We start from the raw sequence: 18,590 nt of genomic DNA, 5'->3' as shown, positions 1-18,590 counted from the left end.
GCAGTACCTGTGTCCCAGTATGTTTAATCTACATATATAATGAATCTTTTCATCTTGTGCACTCTGTTAAAGACACTTCCTAAAGCAAAAAAGTTGAAGTTTCAAACATACTGTAACTGCATTTTAATAAATGATAAGGCAGGGATTAAGGATAAGATCGGGAGTATTGTTTTAATTTTAATGTTTCCCTCTAAAGCTACGGGCTGGTCCGTTTGATGAATTCCAGATTGCTACTATGTTAAAGGAAATCTTGAAAGGTCTAGACTACCTACACTCGGAGAAGAAAATTCACAGGGATATAAAAGGTGCATAAAACTTTAAATATTAACTTAATGTCTTTTAAAGTATTAGGAGCAGTGTGATAAACTACATTTGACTTCACCTCTTTTCCATTCCCTCCGCCCTCCAGCTGCCAATGTCTTGTTGTCAGAGCAAGGAGATGTTAAACTTGCTGATTTTGGAGTTGCTGGGCAGCTGACGGATACACAAATTAAGAGGAATACCTTTGTAGGCACGCCATTTTGGATGGCCCCTGAAGTTATACAGCAGTCGGCTTATGACTCAAAAGTAAGTATTACCATAGAAATCGTTCCCTTATAAAGGCAGCTTCAGAAGAAATTAGCTTGACTTCTGTTTTTTGGCTAGATCAGTCTTGGTAAAGTACCCTTTAAGCTACAGAGAGTTTGTAATTGTATATAAATTCATATTATATTGTACTATAGAACTGTAATAGTCATGTGACTGACTTCATTTTATTTCCACACACCGTAATGACAAGTAGGTGTTTGTGTAAGCACTTAATTCACATCTGTCATAGCTTGAGTGATAGACCTATGAGATTATGGAAAGTTTGCCAGTGAATAATTTGTATAAAATGGTCAAAGAAAGCACGTGGAAACCTCCAGGTAAACTCTGTATACTGCATAAATAAAGACGGCACAGTCCTACCTCTGCAAAAGTGTGAGAGCTCTAGTAGGGCTCATGAAAAGCCACCAAGTGAGTTGGAAATTGTCATTTTAGATTTATTGCTTTGGCGCAGATCCCCCCAGGATACTGTCAAGGTGCGAGATGTTTTTGTTTCCATTCCGTACTCTATTATTGCTATTGCAATCAAAAGGGGAAACTTTCAAAGATTAAAAAATGACCAGTGAGAACCTGTTTTTCAAAAGGAGCAGAGTGAAAAATGGTGACTGAGAATTTACTGCTCCATTAGCTTCTAAAGGTATTGCAGTCTTTGCAGGAATTTCCAGAGTGCAAGTGTATATCCATGTGTACTGACTAGATGACCTAATAGAGCTCTTCTGTCTCTATTATCTATGGTTCTGTGGCCTATATCGCTGTGCATGGGATATTCTGGGAAACTTTACAACTTTCAGCATAAATTTCCTGACCCTTGTGTATTTTATATTCATCACCTTTATGCTATGTTAACAGTGTGTAAAATATGTGTACAGTAAGCATGTTTAAAAAGATGTGTGTAATTATTGCGCTGTCAGGAGTTCTTACAGAACTCTTTTTTTTTATTGGCTCTAATATAGAATTCAAATAATAATCTGTGACACCTCAGACTTCGGCTTTATATTCAGTGAGAATAAAACTCTTTATTTCATTCCCCCAGGCTGACATTTGGTCTTTGGGAATTACTGCTATTGAACTAGCCAAAGGAGAGCCACCCAACTCTGACATGCATCCGATGAGAGTTCTCTTTCTTATTCCAAAAAACAATCCTCCAACTCTATTAGGAGAATTCAGCAAACCTTTTAAAGAATTTATTGATGCATGTCTGAATAAGGACCCAACATTTGTGAGTATATCTCTCATCTGTGTTGTCTTAATGCTTGCAAAGCTCTTTGGCTGTGAAATATACTATATAGGTGATGGGTGTAACGTGAGAGTCTGTGACTTTGTATGCTTCTCCATTGCAAGAGGGAGTGGAGTACCTTGTTGCTACTTAGACCTTACTCCTCCTCCTCCTCCTCTCCATGGAGGTGTTGAGATGACTAAAAAGAAGGGATGATAGGCTCCAGAGACAGCTTCCTAAAGCACAGAAAGTAGTAGTATAATGCAGGTTTCAGAATAGCAGCCATGTTAGTCTGTATCCGCAAAAAGAAAAGGAGTACTTGTGGCACCTTAGAGACTATCACATTTATTTCAGCATAAGCTTTCGTGAGCTACAGCTCACTTCATCGGATGCATTCAGTGGAAAATACAGTGGGGAGATTTTATATACACAGAGAACATGAAACAATGGCTGTTACCATACACACTGTAATGAGAGAGATCAGGTAAGGTGAGCTATTACCAGCAGGAAAGGGGGGGAAAAAACCAAAACCTTTTGTAGTGATGATCAAGGTGGGCCGTTTCCAGCAGTTGACAAGAACATGTGAGGAACGGTAGGGGAGGAAAATAAACATGGGGAAATGGCTTTACTTTGTGTAATGACACATCCACTCCCAGTCTTTCTTCAAGCCTAAGTAAGTGGTGTCCAGTTTGCAAATTAATTCCAATTCAGCAGTCTCTCGGAGTCTGTTGCTGTCTTCATCATGAATAGGTCTGAATATGAACAAGAGGCTGCTAGGCAGCTCTCCAACACCACTTTCTACAAGCCATTACCTTCTGATCCCATGAGGGTCAACAAAAAAAACTACACCATCTGCTCAAGAAACTCCCTGAAAAAAGCACAAGAACAAATCCGCGCACACACACCCCTAGAACCCTGACCTGGAGTATTCTATCTGCTACCCAAGATCCATAAACCCGGAAATCCTGGATACCCCATCATCTCAGGCATTGGCACCCTGACAGCAGGATTGTCTTGCTATGTAGACTCCCTCCTCAGGCCCTACACTACCAGCACTTCCAGCTATCTTCGAGACACCACTGACTTCCTGAGGAAACTACAATCCATCAGTGATCTTCCTAAAAACACCATCCTGGCCACTATGTAGAAGCCTCTACACCAACATTCCACACACAGATGGACTACAAGCCATCAGGAACAGTATCCCCGATAATGTCATGGCTAACCTGGTGCGTGAACTTTGTGACTTTGTCCTCACCCATAACTGTTTCACATTTGGGGACAATGTATACTTTCAAATCAGCGGCACTGCTATGGATACCCGCATAGCCCCACAGTATGCCAACATTTTTATGGCTAACTTAGAACAATGCTTCCTCAGCTCTCGTCCCCTAATGCCCCTACTCTACTTGTGCTACATTGATGACATCTTCATCATCTGGACCCATGGAAAAGAAGCCCTTGAGGAATTCCACCAGGATTTCAACAATTTCCATCCCACCATCAACCTCGGCCTGGACCAGTCCACACGAGAGTCACTTCCCGGATAGTACAGTGCTAATAAGCGATGGTCACATAAACACCACCCTATACCAGAAACCTAAGGACCGCTATACTTGCCTACATGCCTCCAGCTTTCATCCAGACCATACCACACGATCCATTGTCTACATCCAAGCTCTACAATACAACCGCATTTGCTCCAACCCCTCAGACAGAGACAGACACCTACAAGATCTCTATCGTGCATTCTTACAACTACAATACCCACCTGTTGAAGTGAAGAAACAGATTGACAGAGCCAGAAGAGTACCCAGAAGTCACCTACTCCAGGACAGGCCCAACAAAGAAAATAACAGAAAGCCACTAGCCATCACCGTCATCCCCCAACTAAAACCTCTCCAACGCATCATCAAGGATCTACAACCTATCCTGAAGGACGACCCATCACTCTCACAGATCTTGGGAGACAGGCCAGTCCTTGCTTACAGACAGCCCCCCAACCTGAAGCCAATACTCACCAGCAACTACACAACAAAAACATTAACCCAGGAACCTATCCTTGCAACAAAGCCCCTTGCCAACTGTGCCCACATATCTATTCGGGGACACCATCATAGGGCCTAATCGCATCAGCCACACTATCAGAGGCTCATTCACCTGCACATCTATCAATGTGATAGATGCCATCATGTGCCAGCAATGCCCCTTTGCCATGTACATTGGCCAAACTGGACAGTCTCTACGTAAAAGAATAAATGGACACATCAGACGTCAAGAATTATAACATTCAAAAACCAGTCGGAGAACAATTCAGTCTCTTTGGTCACTCGATTACAGACCTAAAAGTGAAAATTCTTCAACAGAAAAACTTCGGAAATGGACTCCGAGAGACTGCTGAATTGGAATTAATTTGCAAACTAGACACCATTAACTTAGGCTTGAAGAAAGACTGGGAGTGGATGTGTCATTACACAAAGTAAAACTATTCCCCTCCACCCCCTCACTGTTCCTCACACGTTCTTGTCAACTGCTGGAAATGGCCCACCTTGTTTATCACTACAAAAGGTGTTTTTGTTTTTTTTTTCCCCCCTCTCCTGCTGGTAATAGCTCACCTTACCTGATCACTCTTGTTACAATGTGTATGGTAACAGACATTGTTTCATGTTCTCTGTGTATATAAAATCTCCCCACTGTATTTTCCACTGAATGCATCTGATGAAGTGAGCTGTAGCTCACGAAAGCTTATGCTAGTATAATGCGGTATCTCTGGAGAGGAGGAAGCATGGGCCAACCTTGAATGATTTCCCAGCAAGACTTACACTAAAATATATTTATTCTGGTTACAGACATCGTTGAATTGGAGAAGTATCATCAGTCATCTTTGTCTAGGTGTCTGTTATCTAATACAGAAATCACTAATTGATCAGTTCTGTAGCTGGTGTATGGGGTGATCCTATTCTTAGAGGATTATAAATGTAGGTTGTGTTGGCTTCTTAAAGCTCCTGTTACTATATGGATGTTCAGTTCTGGGCTGGACCAAGGAGGAGACTTTTTTAAAAAAACATTTAAAATCACTACAGCTTTATGTAGGATAAGTGTAAATATCTTTGTGTGTTCTTTTTTTTTTTTTTTTTTTTTTTAAATAGCGCCCAACTGCAAAGGAACTCCTGAAACACAAATTCATTCTGAAAAATGCCAAGAAGACTTCTTATCTGACAGAACTTATTGACCGGTTTAAGAGATGGAAGGCAGAAGGGCACAGTAGTGATGAATCGGATTCAGAGGGTTCTGATTCGTAAGTGTGTTTTAGTATGGCTTTTCTGAACATTACTAATGCAGTAGTGTTTCATTTGTGTGTTGAGTTATAACTCACTGCTCTTGTTGTGCTATGCTACAATCATTCTCGAGCTTGTGCGTTAGCAGCAGTCTTGCATGGAACTCTGCTCTCAAACTAGAGCCTGTAATGTGATTTGCTTGTGTATTAGCCTTCCGATCTCTGTGAACTTAAATTTCAGCTCTGCTTCTGTGACAAGCATGTCATGTCTTAGTCTTGCCCCTAGTGTACACTTTGCCCTTGCTACCGAAGTACCAAACAGTTTGGTACAACTATCAATTTCTGCTCAGGAGAGCTCCCAAGGTTGAATTAGTAGATGTTGCGGGCCAGGATTGCCGTGTGTCTGGAAACCTGCCCAGCCCTCAACCTGTCCAATGTCTGTAAGTGTTCCATTTCCTGGACATCAAATCATTGTCTCACGTAACTGTAATCACATTTATTGGGCCACATAAGACAATGTCCTTGTCCCACAGAGCTTGCAGTTTCAGTTGTGACACGAGAGGGAAAAACGTGGTAGGGGGAGATGAGTTAGAAGTATAAAATCTTGTGAAGTTCACTTAATTTATTTAACAATAAAGGTTCAATAGACATGAATTTTTAAGGCAGATAAAATTAACCATGCAATTTCATTTGCATGCTTGTTACCTGTTCTAGTTAAGTTTGTGTTTTTGACCACTATCGTTGTAGAAGGTATCCTTGTGATTTTCTTTAGGGAGTCCAGCAACAAGGAGAATAATTCTCATCCTGAGTGGAGTTTTACTACAGTTCGAAAGAAGCCAGATGCAAAAAAACTGCAGAATGGAACAGTATGTACAATCTGAAGAGTTTTTTATTCTTAGAGCTGATTGGAAGCTGTTGACTTTTGGCTTCGGTCCTTATTTTTATTTTTATAAAATAGCACAAAAATATCTGCTAGTAAAACCCCAAAATTAATTAATGGTGAAGTCCAGTGTCCATGGCAGCTTAGTCGTAGAGATAAAACTGAGAGTTCATGGCACAATGTCTGTCTAGAGATACCTTAATTTTAAAGAATTACATAGAATTAATCTGACAGAGAAATGAACCATAATATAAAGTGGCATTTATTCAGAAATATCATCAAGCATTTATTTCCAAACCACACTAGATTTGTTGAGGTAAAGTATATGCCTTTGTGATGTGTTGCAAAGGTTCTGTTAAATATCAAGTCTTTTAAAATGATGATGCAAGCATAAATGATTGCTTTTATAAATACATATAGAATATATATATTATATTAAATATATATGTTTGCTATCTTTTAGGATCAAGACCTTGTGAAAACCGTGAGTTGTTTAACTATGATAATCACACCTGTGTTTGCTGAGGTAAGTCGTTAATTCAAAGATCTCTTTGAAATTTGTACAAGCATTTTATAAATCTTTAAGATACATCTGTGTTGGTCTTTCACTCAGCTTAAACAGCAGGACATAAATAATACTAGCAGGAAGAAAGCAATTGAAGAACTTGAAAAGAGCATCACTATGGCAGAATCTACATGTCCAGGGATCACAGATAAGATGGTGAAGAAACTTATGGAGAAATTTCAGAAGTAAGTTGGGGTTTTTTTTGTTTTTTTTTTTTTTTTGAGGCACGGGGGGCATTTAAATATTATTTTTATATATATGTATATGTATATATGTGTGTGTGTGTGTGTGTGTGTATATGTGTGTGTGTATATGTGTGTGTGTGTGTGTGTATATGTGTGTGTGTGTGTGTGTGTGTGTATATGTATATGTGTATATATATATATATATATATAGTACGTAAACTACGTTAAAAATGTTACTTAGTAACATTACTTGTAAAATTCTGGTCTCAGATTAGGAAATGCCAGTGTTACAATTACCCAGGCAATCTTAAATCTGCCCCACTGTGCATCCATCCTATGTACTGAATGAGACTAGTGTGCTGTGAAAATAATCTTGTGCCGTCCTGTAGTTAGACTTTATCACGTGCATGTGTGTAAGAGGGGACCTGAATTGGTTTGCCTTCCACCTCCCCAAACCCTCTGCCCCATGAGCTGGAGAAACTTCTACCCCATGTGGTGGCCCCTGAGGGAGGAATTGGCCATTGATGCTGTTTGCTGGGTGTGGAGGCTAGTCGGGGAGACCCCAGCCAGTTTGGCTCATTCCCCTAATCAATTTATTAAAGCTGGTTGCAATTCAGAGGCAACAGTGTCTACCTTTATCTTTAGAATGTTTGTGATCAGTTGTTGTTTGGTCAAGCTACATAAAGTCTTCCAGGAGGATACAAGTGACAGACAAGAACTGGTGATTTTCAGCAGTTTTTATCTTAGCAAAACGTAGAGAATTTCAGGAAAAGACACGTCAGTAGCTTGAGGGCTTTGTGAAGATGCTATGTCCCCATTGATTTCTGTGTAACCCAATACAGTATAAAGAAAAGGAGGACTTGTGGCACCTTAGAGACTAACAAATATATTTGAGCATTAAGCTTTCTTGAGCTACAGCTCACTTCATCGGATGCTGTAGCTCACGAAAGCTTGTGCTCTAATAAATTTGTTAGTCTCTAAGGTGCCGGAAGTACTCCTTTTTTTTCCCTTGCGGATACAGACTAACACAGCTGCTACTCTAGCATTTATATGTTGAAACATTATTGCTGTTTTAACAGACTAAGAGTAATCAAACACATTTATGATTGTTTATAATGCATTGTTTAAGGTGGAATCATAGAATTTGGGTCAAGCGTGTTTTCTTATCCAGTTTCATGTAATTTGTTAGACATATTGCATTAAATGTAATCCCTAGACTGCAGTAAAAATGTACTGTTTATTTCCTTTATCTGCCATCTTTACATGCTGAGCACCTCTCTATGCAAGTACACTCATTGAGATCAACGGAGAGAGTCTTCTCAGCATGAACAGCGGCAAAATAAAGAGAGAATCTATTTGAGAACTTCATTTCTTTCTAGAAAACGTTTTAGCTATTGTAGTTGCAAGTAACACTTCCGGTTACTATAAATGGAAAAATTAATGGTAAAAACAATTATTCTCTTTGTTCTTTATTTACACTGCAGTTTTAATGTAAACACTTCCTTGTTGAAGTGACATTTATAAACTTTAACGGGGAGCAGATAAATCCTTGACTCATCTTTTTAAAAAAAAAAAATTCACTGCATATTATTTCAAGGGTCTTCTATGAGAAACATTGCCCCTTGGGTTTTTTTTCATATCTGTGTAGGCAATCAGGTTAAAAGCTAACCTTTCTGAGATAAGATTAATGCACTTACTTGTTTAGTAGCTTTATACACTGAAGTGTGGTTCATTCATGTGCTGTGTACCAAGTTGGAATAAAGTGAATACAGTTCTTATTTGTATATTTTTATGTATAGGATTTCTGTTAATGACTCATCCTAAGAAACTTCCCATAAATGACTGCTGTTTCGTATGGACCCAGTGAAACCCACCAAAACTACTTCAAGCTTGGCAGTGCTTAGCTCATGAGCTCCTTGTGCCTTTTGGATCTTTGCAACATATTGATGATGAGGAGGACGATGATGATGATCAAGGATTTGGAAGACCCTACTTAACTATTTTGTGATGGTGTACATGGTTTTATATTTTCAAGAAATTTATTTTGTAAAGAACAACTTTTAATATTGTAGTTTCATCTGTTTAATCAGATAAATGTTGAGGTGCAGTTTTGCTTTTAGATGTGGCCATTACTTTAGTTAATAGGAAGTGCAAGTACAGTATGTTTTGATGCTTTTTGTTACTGTACATTGATGGGAACGTGCAGGTCTTTTGTATTCATAAGTTAAACTTTTGTAAGTCACTAACAGGCTTCATAAATAGCTTTTTTCACAAGCATATTCAAAATATGTAACTTAGTGGGTAGGATGTTGCTGTAGCACCTGCTTTGATCACCATAGTTTTATCATACCCTAAAACTAAACCTGCAACAATATCTATTACACTTCTAAATTGGTACAGCATTTTAGGCAGCTCTATGATTATACACATTTGAGAGCAATATGTCAGTAGTTTGCAGGTGATATGTAGCAGCAGGTATATCCTGATGTACAGTAGATGTATTACCTTTTAGAACAGATTTAGAAGTAGTAATTAAATCTTATTCATCATGGTAGGAAATTTAAAGCAATACAGATGCGGGGGGAAGGGGGGAGGGCTTTGGCAATAATGGACATAAATTGAAGTCCAGTTTAATTTAAATTTCTTTCTTTTGCGTATAAAAACAGTGCATTGTATGCTTGGGTGGGAGGTAGCCAGAGAGAAGTCGGGTGTCGTGATAAATACCTCACAAGCAGGTATCCGTATAACACCAGCGTTTTGTGTGGTGGTGGTGGTGTTTTCCTGTAAAATATTTATACACTTCTGTTCTTAAAGTACATTAAATGCAGTACATCAACATCATTTGTTTATAATTTTCTGAAAGTGTATTTTAAATATGTATTTACCAGTTAATATGCAAATAATTGAGTTATAGATATTCTTTCACAAAAAGATAGTACTGTGCAGTACGGATTGATTTTTTTTCTTCCCCTAAAGTAGGTAAGACTATAAAATTGCTTTCAGTTATATATTTATGGTACTGCTAGATGGGTAATATCCTTTTTTTCTTTTCAACCCAGTATGTATATTATGCTGAAGTTTTGAACTGGGATTGTATTTCAGTACTTAGCTGTGGAACTGTTGGTGTAAATTTATTTTTGATAAAGGCTGGATGTGTTTATTTTATGGTTCCTGCACATTTTGTTTTTGCACAAAAGTCATTTTAAAGAAATCTGAAATCTATCTGCCAAATATTGGAAAAAAGTAAGTGTGCAAACAAATACTGCATTTTTAGTCAAAAGTTGCCATTACATCGTTTTTATATAAAGGACACTCGTGAGAGATGATGGTTAGACATGCCAAGGACAATTATTTTCAATGGTGCCTACACTGTAAAAATTACTTTTAACTCCTTGTTTTAATTTTAAAGAAATGTTTCTGTTTAAAACTTTTCATCTGCTATATAACTGAAACTCAATTAGAATTTATATCTGAAAAAAAAGTCTGGAAATAGTTTTGAAAACAATAATGTTATGGATTAAATAAATATTTTTATAAGTGTAAAAGCAGCAAAAGTTGTATATACAGTTGATCTGAGGCTTTACAAAATAACTGCATCACAGATACAAATTGTAGTGCTCCTATAGCTTATGTAGTTGTTAGTCCTGTAAATCTGTTAATAGATGTAGCTTATTTCAATGTTTTGGGGTTTGAAATGGTTTAAAAATAAATATTTAAGTTCTGTAAACTTTCATGACCCTGCTTTGTTGTGCATTTTATTTTGCATTTATTTAAATTTGCAAATTATTGTTTTATGGTTTCCAAGTTTTAAATGTTTCTATTTAAACAAAAGTGCTCCTTGCAAAGAGTTGCATGTTACTTTAGAAAATGGTGTTTTTTCCCATGCTGACCTTGTCCAAAGAACACCTATTGGAATTTAGACAGCGTGGAATGCTAGACATGTGGAACAACTGCAGTATTCAGTTTGATCTCATTCTTGAAGCATAATCTGTCAATATGTGTGCATGCAGACATATATATGGTACCATTGACAGAGTTGTAGACGCTTCAGAATGTCAAAACTTCACTGTGAACTCATATTTCAGATTCAAGGTACAAAAAGCGTGGTGCCACAGTTAACTTTGATTTTGTACTTGTCTATCTCCTCACCAAGAATCTCGCTAAACTACTACATACTCATTTCTCAGAATTCAAAACCTGGTATTTTTAATTCCATTGTCACTTTCCCTCAAGATGTTGTTTTATTTGGGCTGTAGGGGTGTTACTGAGAGGTGATCCTTTCTGAATTTAGTAATTGAAGGCTACATCCTCATCTTGATGCCTGGGGCTTTATTCTGCGTAACTCTCTAAATGAAGCCTGTTCTGAGTGGCTAGAACAGTGGGCACAGTATCAGGGAAGTAGCTGCCCACTCCATGTTTGCTGTGTGACCTCAGCCAAGTCACTGAACTACTGTGTGTTTATTTCCTTGTCAAATGGTACAACACTTACCTACCTCAGGAGGATGTTGTGGAGCCAAGTTAATTGATGGCTGTGAAGAGCCTTGGTCTTCTGTAGTGCTGTCCATTGGAGGAATTGCAAGTACTGTGTTTCAATGGGATTTGCTCTGCTGAAGTCCTGTGCGTCATGAGGAGAGTAAATTATACTTTTAGTATAGAGGGTTCATTAGAGAACCATCCTCTGACTAGTGTATTTTCCACCTTGCGTTGAGAATTGACATTTTAGTCACTTATGGAAATACATTTCTCTCTAATGCAATTCTATTTCATATCAGTCTTTTGTCAATGTAATCCTCCCTAAAACCCCTTAATTCAGCTCTCAGATTCCACCAAGATTTTGTACCGTGTACAGGTAGTAATCGTAAAAATCCGTTCTTAGAATCAAGTGACGGCTTAGTGAATAGAAAACATAAATTCTTAATGTGTTTGCACAAAGTTTAGCAACTGCTAAAGGTCTGGCTTTATCCCTGTTTTATGACTTAACATGGGAATTTTTTTTTCCTTTTTGCAAAGCCTTAGTGATCTGTATGTTGGTTTGCTAATTTCATGGTCTTCTGATACATGAAATTAAGCTTCAAATACAACAAGTTACCTGCATTCTAAACCCTTTGTGATGATCACCAAAACCAAAAATCCTTTAAATGTTTAAAATTGTATCTTGCATCTTTGTTGACCGTTAGGTGGGTCTGTAACCTAAGGGGCTGCTGTGTGTCAGATGTTAATCTTGGAGATTAGACTAAAAATACTGCCTGACTTTCAGATATGTCACAAATTAAACTCCTTTTTCTCTCTGCGAGACAGTGCGACTCTACCTATTACATTTTATTCTCTTGCCCTCGGTAGCACCAAAAAAAATATTTTCTTAATATTGTTTTGCTCACTCCTGCCTTGAGTGCAGGGGACTGGACTGGACAACCTCTTGAGATCCTGTCCCGTCCTACAATTCTACGTTAACGATGTGCTCAGTTTAGTATGTCCCTTCTCCACTTCTTTTAATTGAGTTACATTTAGAAGAGCTGTAGAAATCACCAGCCTTGAGGAGTCCTCGCTTTGTCATGGATGGGTAGGGCACGTCATCTGCAGGGCAGAGAGCCGACCAAAAGCATGCAAATACTGGCCAGTAAGCGTGGAGGGGGTGGGAACAGAACCAAGCCAACATTCTCATTCTCTCTCTCTCTCTCTCTCTCTCTCTCTGTCAAGGATAGTGACAAGATCACTCCATTTCCTGGGATAGTCAGGGTGTCCCCATCTGAAGCAAACGCTGCTCTCGAACACACACAATAACACCAGCCATTAATATTTTTGAGTACGTTAATGTCGTGCTGAGGGTGGTGCATCCCTTTGATTTGCCTGGAGTTTCCTGAATATCCTTTTGGTTAGCAAGGATATGACGGCCCAATGTCTGCAGGTAGCAAAAGTTTTTTCTAGTGCCACTTTCAGTCATTCCATGGTGTAGTGCCAATGAGCAATGGTGAAGGGAAAGGTAATTTAGGCAGAGGGCCAGGTATGATTAAAAAAACTAACCTGATTTGGCAGTAATATCCCTGTTTTCTCTCATTGCCAGGAGTGATTTGTTTCCAGTTGGAACCGTCTGCTGGTTCTTGTGCAGAGTGCATGAGTCACAACATGAAGTCCATGCCCCAGTGCAGTGAAAGGAAAATGTCAAATTAGACCCTTAGAATTTCCTGATCTCGGTACAATTAATTCAGAGACCCTGCTCCTATCCCTCTTTTATTTTTATTTATTTTCAGGATTGTCTTGTCTTTCTCCTGTCAGTTATTCCTGCCATTGCTGTCCGCCCCTATTCCCCTCCTTGGAGGTGGATGGGATATGGCTGCAGTGTGCACACTTGGCCCAGGTCTTCTAAACTCTTCTATGGATAAAACTGGCCTAGGGCAGCCCTTCTGTTCCTTTGCCAATATTTCCCACACAGCGGGGCTAAAAGAGATTTCAGGTTTGCCTTCCATATTCAGATGCCTCCAGTTTGGCCCTTAAGACATCTCCTCTCTGAGGAGGTTACCTGGCATGTTTTTTGTTTTTGTTTTTTTTTAAATGCTGCTTCTCCCTCCAAGCCCATGTGGCTGGAACCTTTTCAATTATATACAGAAATGCAAAGGCTTGTCATGCGTTCTGTAGAGTGGAGCTTGTCAGAACTCTGTATGACCACAAATCCTATTTTAAAATAGAAAAAGGATATGTGGAGAAGGCTTGCGTCAGTGAGGGGAGGAAGTCTGTGCAGTGCTGTGGGTACGTTGTGTTAATCCGTCGAGTTATGTAATCTGTCCTGTGCTGAAACTAGATGCAAAAGACAAGTGCTTAGATCCTTATCCCCATCTTAGAACATCAGATAGTGCTTTCTTTCATGCAAGAATGGTGCATTGTGGGAGCAGGGCGTTGGAAGGAGGACAGGCGTGTGGAGTTGATATGCTCCAGTGATCCTGGACTGGCTGAGCAGCTCTAGCGGCCTGTTACTGCCAGCACAAGTTGGAGCAGCCCTGCATCTGATCTTGTGTTCAGGAGGTTAGGGTCTGGGGCGTAAAGTGGCAAATGTAACCTAGGCACCTGAGAACTTGGCCCTGTAGTAGGAAGAGAGCCTGAGACATAAACCCTTGTGTCAGAGGCCTGGTATGAGGCAGGACCTGCTCACAGAATCTGGCCAGAACAGGGCTGATATTGCAGAAATACACATTCCTAAGAAGTGCTAGGCATAGAGCACTCCTGCAAACACATCCCAATATCAAGTGCTACCAGAACATCCCACTATCAAGGACGGTACAAAAACATTCCCCAAGGATAATAGGAACACACTGATAAGGTCAGGGTAACTATGTAATAAAAATGTTTTACTGAAACCAACCTGTACAAAGGGAGAGTTAGTCAGAGGCAGTATTGATTTGTTCGTATTAGGCTAGAAAGGTGCATCTCTGAGGGAATACCTTTGTCCACGCGAGGGGGAAATGGACACAGCTCAGTGAATGGTGGGACTTTCCATTGTCGTGGGTATATGTGTCTTAGTATCCTTGTGGAGTCTGCCAGGTGCTATTATTATGCTTCATTGACAATAAACCTGGCCTGGCACCTTCGTACCTTCATGGATCTCATGGTCATTGGACAGTTCGCTAAAGGTCTGCTGTGCCAGCTGTCTGCGCAGAGCTGGGGCAGCCCACAGGGAAAACACACACACAGTCAAACACCTAACCACAGGCCCTAGAACTGGAAAAGCAGTTATCCATCCCTGACCAATTCTCCATCCTGGTCTGATGCAATTGTGGGGGGTGGGCTCTGAGTCCATTGCAATAAAGGGGTTTGCTGTAACCTGTTGGATTTTATCTGTGTTAGCGTCCCCCGTATCTAATGAAGGGCTAGAGGCTGGAGCAGGCATGTTACAATCAGACCTGGCCTATAAACACTGCTGGCGAAGGAGCAGGGCCGGCCTGCACTGAGCTCAAGATGGGCCTCCCTTCTAGAGCACCCCACCCAGTCCATCTTCTAAAACCAGTCACAGAGGGGACCATAGCTTAGGAGCAGGCCACCTCGACATGCTAACCTACGTGTTCGGCCCTGCGCTCACATTGCTGCTCTACCTAGTTCTGCCATGACAGCCAGGAAAGAACCTGGAATTTCCCAGGAATTCGGGAGAAAATGTCTGTTTCAAAGGAAGCCCAAACTGAAAGGGGCGGGGAGCCAGTGGAGCCGTGCCTTGCCCCTCTCAAACTTGTGCAATCCCCGAAAGAGGCTCAAACCAAACCCGCACTAGGAAATGTAGCGTTAGGAGACGGGCTTCCATCCTCCACCGTGAACTCTGCCGCTGGGCGATGGCGGTAGAAATAGACCCACCGTCCCATCCCGAACACAGCTGCTGCTTGCTGAGGGCCCAGCCCAGCTCCGCATCATGGTTCCTATTCATCAGCTCTCGGCCCTTCCCTGGGCGCTGGGAGCCACACGTGCGGCTGGTTGCCGGACATCAGGCAGGCCTCTCACCAGGCTCATTGTTCTGCCTCATGGGCCCCAGGGGGTGGTGTCGGTATCAACGGGGAGTAGAATGGTTTGTCACCTCGTCCAGCCTACCAAACTGGCCACAGGTCAGGCCAAAGGGCCATCTTGCCCGTTAGCGTGTCTTCTGATGAGACAGGGCCAGCTGCTTCAAAGACAATTAACAGAACAGGGCAATTAGCGAGTGATCCAGGCCCAAAGGTCTAGGGACCCCCAAACCGTGGGGTTCCATCCTTGGCACACAGCCAGTGATGGACTCATCCTCCATGAAATTCTTTTTTAAACCCATTTCCAGTTCTTGCCTTCATAACATCCTGGAGCAAAAAGTGCCACTGGCTGACTGGGTGAAGAAATACTTCCTTGTTTTAAACCAGCTGCCTAGCCTGTCATGCCCCCCCTGCCCCCCGTGTGTTATGGGAAGGGATAAAATAACCCTTCCTTAGCCACAGCAGGCATGATGGTCTCCACCTCGATCATTCCACTCAACAGTCCCCGGCAGTTTAATTTCACCTTATGAAGCTGGTCCACCCCCCAATCATCTCTGGGGCCATTTCCAACAGCTCCAATGGGGGCAACCAGGACCGTACGCAGCAGTCAAGGTCTGGCCGTCCCATGGATTACTATAGTACCATGGTATTTACTTCTTAGCTACCCCCTTCCTACTCATGACGACCCAAGCGGCTGTGACGCACCATTTTTCCAGGGTGCATGAGCTCCAGCAGCTGGTCTCAGGGAAGGGTAAGTTGGGGCCTCTTTTGGGGTGGGATGCATGACGCTGTTGGGACTCTTGAGTGAAGGGGGCAGAGCATTGACGGGGGGGCTGCGGGGGTGGCCATTGGGGCTCCTTGTGCTGCCCCACCCTGAGCCCCAGCTCCATGGATCCCATTGGCCAGGAACCGCAGTCAGCACTACATGGGAGCTGCCTGAGGTGAGTGCTGCCCAGCCCCCACCAGACCCCTTCCCGCATCCCAGCCCAGAACCCCCCCTCCCCCACAGCCTGGCTCCCTCTCCTGCACCCCTCCCCCATCCCCAGCTCCACCCCAGAGCCAACACCTCTCTGCCCCAGACAAGTGAAAGTGAGTGAGGGTGGGGAAGAGTAAGTAATTGGGGGGAGGGGGAAATGGGGGGGGGGGCTCAGGGAAGGGGTGGGACACACTGGTGTTTGGTTTTTTTTGCAATAAGAAAGTTGGCACCCCCTAACTGGCCAGCCCTCGGTGTCTAACTGCAGTGTAGACAGACCTCCCCCCAAAATTGCCTGTCAGGTGTGCAACCACCATGGAGCAGTGGGGGGGGGAGGGAGAGGGGATGTTTGTTCCCACAGCACCTTAACCTGACGGGGGGAGGCAGGAGCTCAGAGCACCTGACTGAGGCAGCCCACAGCTGCAGCTGTGCCCCATGGGGGGGGGAATGACATATGTAGTACGCTTACAGTGTTTGTGCCATGCACTGTTTGCCCATCTCAGCCCCCCCCCCCCGGCCTTAGCGCTTGTTAGCATTGGCTGGACAATACACAACGCATAGCACTGCTCATGTCATGCCCAATGGAGCCAGGGTTTGCGATAGTTTTCTCTCGCTCACACACACAGTTTGTTCCCCTCTAAAACACCAAACTGGCCAGCAGCCGTGGCTGTTGGGGGGCGTTGGGGCTGTTGTTGGATTTTAAGCTAAATAAACAATTGCTTCAACTACATTTTTTGATAATACCAAAAAAGAGACTTTTTTGTGACAAACGTCAGCAATGTTGCCACTGTGTCACACATTGGGAGGCAATTTTGACTAATCCCACCCCACGCCTGCCCAAGTTTTCATGCAAAGACTCGCTGGCCCTGAGAGCGAGCTGTACAGGCGCCCGGCAGCGGGATTGCCTGTCTGCCAGTAAAGCAGGCCCCTTGCACCTCCCTTTCTGCCAGACCCATACAAAAGTGCCCAAGTCCTTGAGCAGTGTGGGGCCCTACCGCACACACCGCGGCTGATCAGATGGCACGCGCTAACGGGCCAAATGCCCAGGTTTGCCAAAAGTGTTGGGCTGTCCGGGGCCAAAACTGGCCATGTGGAGTTGCAAGTCTGGGCTCTCCAAACTTTTTTCAGTCACCCCCCCCCCCACACACACACACCCTCAGTCGGTACCCCACCCTCCCTCCTCACCTCCTGCCAGGAGCAGTGGGCCCCAGTCGGCCAAAGGTGCAGCTGGGGGCAAGGTAGGGTGGGTGGCACTCCCTGCCCATCCCCTTGTGGGGGCTGACCCAGGCCCCGCCCTGTTCCCTCTGTGAGCTCCACCGTTTGGGGATGACTGCCCTAGGCTGTAGTAAGAACCACCCAGGGAGCCTGGGCAGCTCTGGGGAGCCCCAGGCCTTCCACCTGGGCTGGGGGGGGGGGCTGAGAGCAGCCCTTGGCCCACGTCCTTGCACCCCAAGGTGCACCACCCAGGGCAGGTGGAGGGCCCAGGGCTCCCCACAGCAGCCAGGCCCCCTGGACAGCTCGTACCATAGCCCAGCTTCTGGCCAGTCAGGGGACATGGCTTTGGGAGAAGGGGAGGAGCAGGGGGCAGGGCCCCATGGCAGGGATGTGGAGGGCCCAAAAGTTCTGTGTGTCCAGGACCCCAATAAATCTTAATCCACCTCTGCCCGGAAGTCAAAATACTCAGCACCTGAGGCCCTGAGGTTGCCCCCCCACCCCACGCAGCACCTCAGGGCCCTTCTATGGCAAGTTCCCTTGGGGTGGAGGGTCCCTTTAGAAATCCAATCAAGAGTTCTGCTGCTTCAAGCAGTGAGGCAGCCCATCCAGTGATGGTGTGGGAGGGGGTCAGCAAATGGCAGCTGGCAGGGGACCGGCAGGGCCGCTCTGTGGAAGGGGTTCAAGATTGTGATGAGTGTCCTGTGATCTCCAGGTTTAACCTGCACCTACTGCGCGTCCAGTGGGTGACCGTGGGTGGAGCAAGGAGGAACACCTGGGCATTCGACTGGTGCATAGGCACCACTGGGCCACAGGTGCTTCTGCTGTGCCCGAAAAAGGAAAACGACACCACGCCTAAAGCAGTGGGGGAGGGGTTCATTTGTTTTATTGCCCAGCTTCTAAAACGATAGAATGAAGACGAGAGCTTGAAAAATACAGGGTGGGCAGCATCCTGCTAACCCTGGTTGTCTTGACCGTTCACTTGATGTTTGCAAAAAGAAAAGGAGGACTTGTGGCACCTTAGAGACTAACAAATTTATTAGAACATAAGCTTTCGTGAGCTACAGCTCACTTCATCGGATGCATCTGATAAAGTGAGCTGTAGCTCATGAAAGCTTATGCTCTAACAAATTTGTTAGCCTCTAAGGAGCCACAAGTCCTCCTCTTCTTTTTGCGAATACAGACTAACACGGCTGCTACTCTGAAACCTGTCACTTGAT

At 43.3% G+C, this 18,590-nt stretch overlaps 1 protein-coding gene across 1 annotated transcript in view; it reads left to right on the top strand.

Moving 5' to 3' along the window:
- The window catches only part of STK26 (serine/threonine kinase 26), a 52,562-nt gene extending 42,123 nt beyond the window's left edge, over positions 1 to 10,439 (top strand). Inside the window, exons 5-12 of the mRNA XM_038415207.2 lie at positions 197 to 305; positions 410 to 567; positions 1,619 to 1,804; positions 4,951 to 5,099; positions 5,851 to 5,944; positions 6,422 to 6,484; positions 6,572 to 6,708; positions 8,508 to 10,439. Coding sequence (XP_038271135.1) covers positions 197 to 305; positions 410 to 567; positions 1,619 to 1,804; positions 4,951 to 5,099; positions 5,851 to 5,944; positions 6,422 to 6,484; positions 6,572 to 6,708; positions 8,508 to 8,532 — 921 coding nt within the window. The 3' untranslated portion in view covers positions 8,533 to 10,439. The remainder of the gene's footprint in view (positions 1 to 196; positions 306 to 409; positions 568 to 1,618; positions 1,805 to 4,950; positions 5,100 to 5,850; positions 5,945 to 6,421; positions 6,485 to 6,571; positions 6,709 to 8,507) is intronic.
- The last annotated feature ends 8,151 nt before the right edge of the window (positions 10,440 to 18,590 follow it).

This window comes from Dermochelys coriacea, chromosome 9, assembly GCF_009764565.3.
Source record: "Dermochelys coriacea isolate rDerCor1 chromosome 9, rDerCor1.pri.v4, whole genome shotgun sequence".
NCBI classification, from domain to species: Eukaryota; Metazoa; Chordata; order Testudines; family Dermochelyidae; genus Dermochelys; species Dermochelys coriacea.
The sequence above is the reverse complement of the archived record's forward strand: the minus strand, read 5'-3'. Positions and strand labels throughout refer to the sequence as shown.